The sequence below is a fragment of the Mesoplodon bidens genome, assembly GCF_964165515.1.
Source record: "Mesoplodon bidens genome assembly, chromosome: 8".
NCBI classification, from domain to species: domain Eukaryota; kingdom Metazoa; phylum Chordata; class Mammalia; order Artiodactyla; family Ziphiidae; genus Mesoplodon; species Mesoplodon bidens.
Window position 1 is genome coordinate 10,124,822 of NC_138165.1, and position 12,852 is coordinate 10,137,673.

At 33.9% G+C, this 12,852-nt stretch overlaps 1 protein-coding gene across 5 annotated transcripts in view; it reads right to left on the bottom strand.

Annotated features, from left to right (window-relative positions):
* The window catches only part of DPP10 (dipeptidyl peptidase like 10), a gene marked incomplete at both ends in the record, with an annotated part of 1,352,958 nt that overhangs the window by 340,365 nt on the left and 999,741 nt on the right, over positions 1-12,852 (bottom strand). For all 5 annotated transcript variants that reach the window (XM_081242278.1, XM_081242277.1, XM_081242276.1 and 2 more), the window contains one exon: positions 11,015-11,109. In XM_081242278.1, coding sequence (XP_081098404.1) covers positions 11,015-11,109 — 95 coding nt within the window. The remainder of the gene's footprint in view (positions 1-11,014; positions 11,110-12,852) is intronic.

The window sequence follows — 12,852 nt, forward strand, 5'->3', positions numbered from 1 at the left end:
GTGCAAGTGATTCGTCTGAGTCATATGTATACAATTATATGTGCAGTTCATTTAATCACTGATCGCTTCCATTATTGCTCTTCTGGGTTGTTTGGAACCTCAATTTACATCTACTGCCACAGTAATGCCCCTATTAAGAGGCTCCATTGCAATGATTCATTCTTGTCAGAAACATTATAACTAGAGGTAAAACTAGACAATGGACTAGACTATTCCAAGATGTCAGATATTGAATATCATGGCAAGAAATCATTAAACACAAACGTAAATATCAGAAGTGCCAGAACATATAAAATATGTATTTGTATGACTTAAGGCCGAGAAAAGAATGAGCAAGAGGAGAAGAACAAGAGGTTGGATTAAAATTAACAAAAGCTGGTAGAAGACTTGGTTGCCTTAAGATTGAGAAATGACAGATGCATAAGAACAGTACAGTTCAGGTGAGTGTTATTCTAGATCTTGTAACATGCTGGTGATAAAAATATGTATAGGCATCTCTATTACAAAAAAAAAAAAAATTACTGTTCCAAGAACTTGAGTTGGAGAATCCGCTAAGTCTTAAAGTGTAGGTGGGTACATTTTCAACAGATATAGAATGATGAAAACAAGAAAGTAGGTCCTTATGGTCTTTTTTCCTGCTCTCTCCACCTCACCCAACCAAAATCCTACACACACACACACCTTATGTTTAATTTATTTGGCTATAATTTCCCTCATTACCTAATCTAATTTTTAGCTTATTGATAACTGACAAAAAATGTTTAGAAAAGTGATCTCTTATTCTAGAAAAATAAAATATTAGTTTTTCAAGTATGTGATTAAGTATATATTGTCAATAAGCTTCTTTTACAATGCAGTCTATAAATAATCATGAAATGAGCATGAGAAAAGATTTTAAAAAGCCAGTTGACCTTAAGTGGATGGCAGGAGGGAAATGCTTACTATACAATTGATAAAAAAGGAAAAGAAGGTCGAAAGAAGGCAGAAAAGAAGGCAAACCAAATTGCAGTCTACTAAGTGATACCAAAGATGGACTCTCTTTCTCTGTCTGGCTTCAAGTGAAAGAAACAAGGAAGAAGCAGAGCGATTGTTTTTTTTTTATCTTGCAGATCTAAATAAAGCCATTTTCATTTGTTATAGCCATAACTGTGTTTATATGCAAAGATTTCTTAAAAAATCAGACCTTTTATTGTATTTTTTTAATGTTCTCTTTGCGTAGCTACCCAATTAATTAGTATAGTGTCTGAATTATATTACTTTGTGATACCTAGGACATCCATGTTGTATAAACATAATAGATCATCTCTATTTTTTTTTCTTGGCACCATGCATTTATTGATTCTAGAATATTTTATTTAAAAACTCAATGGAAAAAATGCCATGGTGCAAGTAGGTAGTTTTTAAGACTACTAAATCAGTACTTACTAACTCATGTAGAATGCCTCACATATATCTATATTGCTCAATAAATGTGAACGGCCAAATTAATATTTTATTGATTTGGATCATAGTCCATACACTAAAACATTTAAAAAACAATTTTTATTTTTAATAGAAGGTAAAACTAATGGTCTCTGAATTCTGTTAATAACTTTAAAAAAAGGGTCAATAAAAAAGGGCCATTTTGAGAAAAATGTCAGTATTTCTGCACTGAAAAATACAACAAATTAGGAAACCTTAGGCTGGAGAAGGAAGTTAAGGAATATGGTAAAATGTATACTTACACAAATTATTCCTTTGAAGTTCAGTTACACTAATCTGATTCTTCAAATTGTCTTAATGTTTTCTAATCACAATACTTCAAACATAATTTATCTTAAATGGCGTTATTACATTCAGGTAAAGAATGTAATTCACTAAATGTAATGCACTAAAAAATACAGCATATAGAAAGAAATTAAAAGTTATGAAAGTCCAAAAAATATCACATTAGAATTTCTGGATAAGTTTTCCTAATCATGGCCTAATATAATTTGTTCAATACAATGCTTATAAGACAAGTTGACTGGATTTTTCCAGTAGCAAATTATTTAAGTACATTTTTGCAATGATATTCCATAAGATAAATATTAGAGAAAACCTAATTAATAGTTACTATTTTAAAACATGATATGGACATTTCAAGAATTTGTGTCAGTAATGTGATTTTATATCTCTCATAGGCCAGGAAGTGGCTACTAAGAACTTTGGAATTTTCATATTTTTAAAAAGAAGAGAAAATATAATGACCAATATCGCTTCATAAAAAAATTTAACCTCGCTGAATCTTCTTTAAAAATGAGGGAAAAATAGGAAAATACTAGTGCTGTAAAGATTAAATTTTGGTTGACAAGTGATCCATTTTTCTTATGGATCAAAGACCCATTTAAAGTTGGTATGACATCATTAGTTTAGCACTACCATTGGTAATCCCAAAGAACAAGAGAGAACATAGGTTAGTAACTAAAAAGAAACTTATTTGTTGATATTTAATAAATTCTGGTATATTCTTCAATAATATCAGATTAGATATCTACTTTCTTCTCTCTTATTTTTATCTTTGGTAAAACTATTTATATAAAGAGTATAATATTTATTTCTTGTTTTCATCTGAATGGACCTTGGATGCAGAGAATTAGATTAATAATAACTGTTGTCTCTTGACAGAGTGTCATTTGTAATAAATTTAGCCAATAAAAATATAACATGCCCAGTTAAACTTGAATATCAGATAAACAACAAATATGCTGTAATCTATGAAAATAATGACAATCCATACAATAATGTGAAAATAACATAAAAGTATGGAATATCCTATAAAAATTAGTGAGCTACAACTAAATATAAATATACATGAATCAGTAACAGAATGCTGTGATAAAAGGACACATATGAAAATCATGGACAGCCCGGTTCCTCTATTAAAACTTCAAAACCAACTAAATATGTCATTTAGGCAAACATATACATAACCAAACTGAGTTAGACATTCACCAGAAACCCAAAATGAAAAGAACTGAGGACAGTCTCAGAGACCTCTGGAACAATATTAAATGCACCAACATTCGAAATATAGGGGTCCCAGAAGAAGAAGAGAAAAAGAAAGGGACTGAGGAAATATTTGAAGAGATTATAGTTGAAAACTTCCCTAATATGGGAAAGGATAGGTCAATCAAGTACAGGAAGCACAGAGGGTCCCATACAGGATAAAACCAAGGAGAAACACACCAAGACACATATTAATCAAACTATCAAAAATTAAATACTAAGAAAAAATATTAAAAGCAGCAAGGGAAAAGCAACAAATAACATACAGGGGAATCCCCATAAGGTTAACAGCTGATCTAGCAGCAGAAACCCTGAAAGCCAGAGGGAGTGGCAGGACCTGTTTAAAGTGATTAAAGGGAATAACCTACAGCCAAGATTACTCTACCCAGCAAGGATCTCATTCAGATTCAACAGAGAAACTAAAACCTTTACAGACAACCAAAAGCTAAGAGAATTCAGCACCACAAATTTACAACAAATGCTAAAGGAACTTCTCTAGGCAGGAAACACAAGTGAAGGAAAAGACCTACAATAACAAACCCAAAACAATTAAGAAAATGGTAATAGGGACATACATAATGATAATTACCTTAAATGTAAATGTATTAAAAGCTCCAACCAAAAGACATAGACTGGCTGAATGGATAAAAAAGCAAGACCTATATATATGCTGTCTACAAGAAACCCACTTCAGACCTAGGAACACATACAGACTGAAAGTGAGGGGATGGAAAAAGATATTCCATGCAAATGGAAATCAAAAGAAAGCTAGAGTAGCAATTCTCATATCAGAAAATATATATTTTAAAATAAAGACTTACAAGAGACAAAGAAGGACACTACATAATGATCAAGGGATCAATCCAAGAAGAAGATATAACAATTGTAAATATTTATGCACTCAACAGAGGAGCACCTCAATACATAAGGCAAATGTTAACAGCCATAAAAGGGGAAATTGACAGTAACACAATCATAGTAGGGGACTTTAACATCCCACTTTCACCAATGGACAGATCACCCAAAATGAAAATAAGTAAGGAAACACAAGCTTTAAATGACACATTAAACAAGATGGACTCAATTGATATTTATAGTACATTTCATCCAAAAACGACAGAATACACTTTCTTCTTAAGAGCTCAAGGAACATTCTCCAGGATAGACGATATTGTGGGTCACAAATCAAGCCTTAGTAAATTTAAGAAAATTGAAATCGTATCAAGTATCTTTTCCAACCACAACGCTATGAGACTAGATATTAATTACAGGAAAAACACTGTAAAAAATGCAAACACATGGAGGCTAAACAATACAATACTAAATAACCAAGATATCAATGAATAAATCAAAGAGGAAATCAAAAAATACCTAGAAAGAAATGACAATGAAAACACGATGACCCAAAACCTATGGGATGCAGCGAAAGTAGTTCTAAGAGGGAAGTTTATAGCAATACATCCTATTTCAAGAAACAAGACAATCTCAGATAAACAACCTAACCTTACACCTAAAGCAATTAGAGAAAGAACAACAAAAGAAAACCACAAAGTTAGCAGAAGGAAAGAAATCATAAAGATCAGATCAGAAATAAATGAAAAAGAAATGAAGGAAATGATAGTAAAGAACAATAAAACTAAATCTGGTTCTTTGAGGAGATAAAATTGATAAACCATTAGCCAGCCTCATCAAGATAAAAAGGGAGAAGACTCAACTCAACAGAATTAGAAAAGGAAAAGGAGAAGTAACACCAGACACTGCAGAAATACAAAAGGATCATGAGAGATTACTACAAGCAACTATATTCCAATCAAATGGACAACCTGGGAGGAATGGACAAATTCTTAGAAGAGAAGCACTGAAATTGAAACTGTGATTAAAACTCTTCCAACAAACAAAAGCCCAGGGACCAGATGGCTTCACAGGTGAATTGTATCAAACATTTAGAGAAGAGCTAATGCCTATCCTTCTCAAACTCTTCCAAAATAAAGCAGAGGAAGGAACACGCCCAAACTCATTCTACGAGGCCATCATCACCCTGGTACCAAAACCAGACAAAGATGTCACAAAGAAAGAAAACTACAGACCAATATCACTGATGAACATAGATGCAAAAATCCTCAACAAAATACCTGCAAACAGAATCCAACAGCACATTAAAAGGATCATACACCATGATCAAGTGGGGTTTATCAAAGGAATGCAAGGATTCTTCAATATATGCAAATCAATGTGATAAACCATATTAACAAACTGAAGGAGAAAAACCATATGATAATCCCAATAGATGCAGAAAAAGCTTTTGACAATATTCAACACTCATTTAAGATAAAAACCTTCCAGAAAGTAAGCACAGAGGGAACTTACCTCAACATAATAAAGGCCATATATGACAAACCCACAGGCAACATTGTTCTCAGTGGTGAAAAACTGAAACCATTTCCACTAAGATCAGGAAAAAGACAAGGCTGCCCACTCTCACTGCTATTATTCAACAAAGTTTTGGAAGTTTTACCCACAGCAATCACAGAAGAAAAAGAAATAAAAGGAATCCAAATTGGAGAAGAAGTAAAATGGTCAGTTTGCATATGACATGATACTATACAAGGAGAACCCCAAAGATGCTACCAGAACACTACTAGAGCTAATCAATTAATTTGGGAAAGTGGCAGGATACAAAATTAATGCACAGAAATCTCTTGCATTCCTGTACACTAATGATGAAAACTGAAGGAGAAATTAAGGAAACACTCCCATTTACCATTGCAACAAAAAGAATAAAATACCTAGGAATAAACCTACCTAAGGAGACAAAAGACCTGTATGCAGAAAACTATAAGACACTGATGGAAGAAATTAAAAATGATACAAACAGATGGAGAGATATACCATGTTCTTAGATTGGAAGAATCAACGTTGTGAAAATGACCATACAACCCAAAGCAATCTAAAGATTCATTGCAATCCCTATCAACTACCAATGGCATTTTTCACAGAATTAGAACAAAAAATTTCACAATTTGTATGGAAACACAAAGGACCCCAAATAGCCAAAGCAATCTTGAGAAAGAAAAAGGGAGCTGGAGGAATCATGCTCCTGGACTTCAGACTATAGTACAAAGCTACAGAAATCAAGACAGTATGGTACTGGCACAAAAACAGAAACATAGACCAATGGAACAGGATAGAAAGCCTAGAGATAAAGCCACGCACATATGGTCACCTTATCTTTGATAAAGGAGATCAAAATATACAATGGAGAAAAGACAGCCTCTTCAATAAGCAGTGTTGGGAAAACTGGACAGCTACATGTAAAAGCATGAAATTAGAACAGTCCCTAAAACCATACACAAAAATAAACTTCAAATGTATTTAAGACCTAAATGTAAGGCCAGACACTATAAAACTCCTAGAGGAAAACATAGGCAGAACACTCTATGACGTAAATCACAGCAAGATCCTTTTTGACCCACCTCCTAGAGAAATGGAAATATAAACAAATGGGACCTAATGAAACATAAAAGTTTTGCAAAGCAAAAGAAACCATAAACAAGATGAAAAGACAACCCTCAAAATGGGAGAAAATATTTGCAAAAAAAGCAACTGACAAAGGATTAATCTCCAAAATATTAAAGCAGCTTATGAACTCAATATAAAAACAACAAACAACCTAATCCAAAAATGGGCAGTAGACCTAAATAGTCATTTCTCCAAAGAAGATATACAGATTGCCAACAAACACATGAAAGGATGCTCAAAATCACTAATCATTACAGAAATGCAAATAAAAACTACAGTTAGGTATTACCTGACACCAGTCAGAATGGCCATCATCAAAAATTCTACCAACAATAAGTGCTGGAGAGGGTGTGGAGAAAAGGGAATCCTCTTGCACTGTTGGTTGGAATGTTAATTGATACAGCCACTATGGAGAACAGTATGGAGGTTCCTTAAAAAACTAAAAATAGAACTACGATATGACCCCGCAATCCCACTAGTGGGCATATACCCTGAGAAAACCATAATTCATAAGGAGTAATGGAGCACAATGTTCAATGCAGCTCTATTTACAATAGCCAGGCCATGGAAGCAACCTAAGTGTCCATCAACAGATGAATGGATAAAGATGATGTGGTCCATATATACAATGGAATATTACTTAGCCATAAAAAGAAACGAAATTGAGTTATTTGTAGTGAGGTGGATGGACCTAGAGTCTGTCATACAGAGTGAAATAAGTCAGAAAAAGAAAAACAAATACCGTGTGGTAACATATATATATGGAATGTAAAAAAAAAAAAGGTTCTGAAGAACCTAGGGGCAAGACAGGAATAAAGGTGCAAATGTAGAGAATGGACTTGAGGACACATGGAGGGGGAAGGGTAAGCTGGGACGAAGTTAGAGAGTGGCATTGACATATATACACTCCCAAATGTAAAACAGATACCTAGTGGGAAGCAGCCGCATAGCACAGGGAGATCAGCTCTGTACTTTGTGACCACATAGAAGGGTGGGATAGGGAGTGTGGGAGGGAGATGCAAGAGGGAGGGGATATGGGGATGTATGTATATGTATAGCTGATTCACTTTGTTATACAGCAGAAACTAACACAACATTGTAAAGCAACTATACTCCAATAAAGATGTTAAAAAAAATACTGCAGTGGTATGCAAATCAACTGATGCTATCTCTATGCATGAGAAGTCCATAAATATTCCTTGGTTCTAGTCAAACCTACTATTTTGTAAAGACATATAAATAAATAGTTGGACCAAAACATGTGTAGGTAACATTTCTCTTGAATGTTACCGTGAATTTCCTTTCTCTGCTTTAGGCTATTTTTATAGCATAGTTTTAAAAGCTTACAGATATTTAGTTTCCCTTTCCATATTAGTACACAAGCTTTTTTTTTTTAATCTTAGTAATGTTTAAGCATATAGCTTAGAATCATGTTTCCAATTCCTTTCTAATATCAGAGATTTGATAGAACTATTTATGAATGCTGGTGTTTTTTGCCAAGACCACTGGTGATATTCAAATTATTTCCAGTAGAAAGAATACAGCTAATACTTATGAAATATTTTCCTCATTATGACACTGTGAATGAGCTTTTGTTTGAAATAATTGTGGTTTTATGAGATAACTTTTCCAAACACTTAAAAATGATTAAGAGCACTTTTGGGGCTAAATCACTCCTTTCATGTAACTCCTCTTCAAAAAGTTATATACACTTTAATTTTCTCCTTCATTAGAAGTCCACCTATCTTCACTCCAAAAGAATGCCTTAAGACATAAGCCAATTATTTCAGGAAAATTATTTACTTTTGTTTTATTTTTGACAGTCACAGCCAATATTATCATTACTCATAGTGTCTGCTAACCATGACTACATAGCTAAAAGTGCCCACCATTCATATTTAAAATGTATGTAAGCAGAGAAATGACAATGTGATGTTATATTAAGTTTTAAAATAAATTGGCAGTCACATTTTTTTGCAAAATATGTCTTATTATACAATAGGCTATTCTGTTGTCACATTTTAAGTAATAATTTTTTTTTCTCAATTGCCTTGGTACACTTTACTACAAAGCTTCTTATAGTGATCTAATCCAATTAATTATAATTGTCATTAAAGTATTGCTAATTGCTCAATGAAAAAAAACTGTGCTATAAATAAAAATTTTATGCTCTGGTAAGAGATTTTTTTCCCAAGAGTATGGCCTGAGAGAGAAAGCATATCCAGACTTTAGCTTAGCATGATCTTTAAAACACAAGTGTGTTTAATAATGCTATCTTGGAGTTAGAAGTAGAAAATGATTAAATAAGTTCATTTGAATTCATCTGGATTCGTGTTAATTTGTATTTTTTGTTTGCAGTTCTGAGTTAACTAGTTGGAAACATAAGTCGCATTCCAATCTTTATCCTCACCCTCCTCCACTGAATTCTGATGCCTCTAGGACTTATAAACTGCTTAATTATCTGTGTTGTGAGATAAATATCTTCAGGGAGCCTATGAATTTTAAAAGATCAGTAAATTAGAATATTTGTTAAATATGACTCGGTGGTAATTAAGAGTCATGGCCAACACAGAAAAGAGCAAAATAGACCTCAAAAGGATTTTTAAAAGATTAAACATACAAGCATAAAGATAAAATGGCATTAATCAGCACATGGAGAAAACTACAATGAGATGGGGTTGGTGTAAAGTACGAAGTACCAACGACAGAATGAAACAATAACCAACAAGGTTTGTTCTGTTCCTTTTCTGATGTACCAAAGAGACTAAGAAAGCAAGGAATAAATGCTGAAAAGAAAAAAAAAGATAATTGGTGACCAATAGAAGACCTCATTAACCTGTGTAAGGGGATGATCAGTGTGGAACAGTCACATAACCAGATATTCATGTACTACGTGTCTATCCTCAACTTAAATACTTGACCACTAAAGGTCTATACCCCCCATCAAAAATGTTACTTTATAATAAAGGAAACAAATACAAAAATTCATTTACTTTTGCTCTCCAAACTAGTTTTATTGAAATTAATTTGTATTGACTTTAATCAGCCAATCATTAGCTGTCATAATTACTGATTCCTGCTTTCTACCTCCTGTCTTATCTCATATGGAGAGCTTCTTTCCCATTGATTTCAGCATCTCTGGATGATTCCTTAGCCTCTTCTCTAGTATCCCCGAGGACCAACCAATTAAGAAATAATAGATACTGATCTATGGTGTTGTTGAACTCTTTCAGGAAGGTAAGCATTACCTTCCCCATGGAAATCCATATTCTAAGAAAGTGAGCAATATGGCTTACATTTCCTTGGCATTCCACAAATACTATAAATCATTGCATTCAGAGTATCTGCTCTTCTAATATCTGTGAATTAACTGATTCATTTAAAAATAGAAATGCCATTATTAGTTAGTTAATAACCTAATTGCTAAAGTACCTCAGCTGGTTGGTTTAATTTAGTCTAAGAAATATATACATATATAATCACTGCATGATTTCAACAACCACTTTTCTCTTATTAAATAAAAGCACTAACAACATAAGTTTTCACTTCATCTCTTCCACCTGGCCACCCTATTACAAACATGAAGACCAAATGTTTATTCCAGATGTACAAGTAGCAATAAGTACAAAAAGTATCTGATGGTTTGCTTATTCCTTTAATTTGTATAGGAGGTCTTCTGAGGCCTAAGTTCATGTGTTATAACATAGGAACTCATCTAATAGGCAATACATTGAAACTTTGATTGTATAAAACAATGAGCAAATAACTTTAAACTATTTTTCAGTGATGTTTGATCCTAGATTTTGAACATCTGAAACAGTTAATTCATTATCACTTACTCAATAGGTAATCATAGCTAAATCTAACCTTAAGAAGACTGAATGTACCCCAAAGTTCATATACATTTATGAGAGCAAAATAAATACATTCAGTTATTTGGATCACTGTTAGGCCAAACAATGATTCTGGAGAAGAGAAATGATACTGATAGAATGCTTAATTATAAAAGTAAAGCATATCAACTCCAACTAAAGGCCAGTTTTAGAAAGCCTGCCTTCTACTTGATTTCGAAAACCACAATTAGAAAGAAGTCAGGAAGAATGAAAAGTAAAGGGGGAGAAAAAGTTATGATGACTTGGGTTAGATTAACCTTTTTTTTTTTAATTTTGGCATTTGTATGGCTAAACTTACATAGAAAATATTGGAATAAATATTCATTCTAAAAAATATTATTCTTAGAAACACTTATTCATCTACTAAAAAGGATAATTGGGGAGAAAACAGAGTGGATGGTCACATGGGAATTTTCTATCAATATATCTACTGATTCTAATAATATCCCAGCCTTAACTTTTCACCTGAAAAGCTTTGCAAGAGCTGAAGCTGAAAAAAAATGACCATTATGTATACCAAGAGAGCATTCTAAACAATACTGAAATGATTAAATAATTAATTATTCATTACTTACAAAAGTTGTGTTTTCCAATAATAATGTGGTAGTATTTGTTTCTATATTCAGTTTAATGACATGTCCATTCTCGCTTTTATACACCACATCTGTATCTGCAACAAAAAGATATTAACAATTGACAAACACATTGACTAGGTAATATAATGAGTGTAGAGGAGATAATGTGCATAATAAACAGACACATTAGAACAATCACTGTTAGCCTTTAATAACCTGAGCAGATTTCTGTACTTGGCCCTCATGAATCCTCTTCAGGTAGCCCACCCAGCACATGGTCTACTGTGCAATGAAAACAGTGTTAGTGACAGGGTCACTCAGATTCTTGGTTGAACAAAAGAAAAGTAATTAAAACATGGGCAACTGCTGCCCATTCTAAGATGAGAAAGAAGGGACAAAGAGAAATGCCTCCCATTTCCGAAGCTGTTACTAATTAGTGATCTAGGTAAACTTTCAACGAGGCTGCCAGTTAAACATAACTGGACACAATTCTGAGACTGTCATATGAAACACCTTCATGTGGACTTTTTCACAAACCCAGTCGTACCACCGCTCAATTGCCATTCAACCTCTTTCTCCCTTGGGTTTGGAACTGTGCCTCTGGTATTTTGCCTGGATTGTGTGACCACTGGTCAAAATCTCTGAGACTGTATGTGTCCACTGTATCCACTTTTTCAACTTTAAAGACAATGATGTTTTCAGTGTAAATAATTGCATTTCGTCTGGACAGCTGTTGATTTTAAATATGTTTGAGTTAACTTCAGCCACATTTATCAGGAAATTAACTCATATTAAGAATACCATTGGGGCTTCCCTGGTGGCGCAGTGGTTGAGAGTCTGCCTGCTAATGCAGGGGACAAGGGTTCGAGCCCTGGTCTGGGAGGATCCCACATGCCGCAGAGCAACTAGGCCCGTGAGCCACAACTACTGAGCCTGCGCGTCTGGAGCCTGTGCTCCGCAACAAGGGAGGCCGCGATAGTGAGAGGCCCGCGCACCGCAATGAAGAGTGGCCTCCGCTTGCCACAACTAAAGAAAGCCCTCGCACAGAAACGAAGACGCAACACAGCAAAAATAAATTAATTAATTAATAAACTCCTACCCCCAACATCTTAAAAAAAAAAAAAAAAAAGAATACCATAGACTGCAAATACCAACCTGAGACAAACTGCCAGAAAGGATATTCAGAAGTTAAAAAAAGAAAGATATCTGTATCTACATAAAAGCTAAATAAATAATACATATATTATACATACATTTATGTGATTAGATAAAAGAGAAGATACCCAAATAAAAGCAGTCTTGAGGGCTTGCTTTCTTTATTTTTTTGATAATGTCCTTTTCAGTTTTACCCAATTCTAAACTTCTCCATGGTATTGCACCCCCCTAACTGCCTGCCCATTCTTGGAAGAAATATTGAGAGGGGTTGGACCTACTATTCACAGTAAATGAAGTTATATAATTTACAATTCTCAGAACCTGTCTTCATTTGCATAATGGTGGTAAACAAATACTGCATGGTGGGTTGTGAAAATTATGTGGAAATGTCTGTCAGTTTGGCACAGCAAGGTTTTCTGACTAGTTCTCTAGTTATTTCAATATTATAAATAGTAACACCCAGAAGTTATGATGAGAAGCCATCAATACTAGCAAAAATGAAGTTTGTCTTTCTTCCGTGTTTCATTCAGAAGACTGAGAGTCCAATATGACTCTCCTACTAGAGTCAGGGATGGCACAGAAGGCCAATGGTTCTTCTTGACCTTAGTCACATGGGGACAGTGACATGTTGGAAAGACATGGGCCACAAGGAAAGACAAATAGTGTTTTAAGAAAGGAGGAAA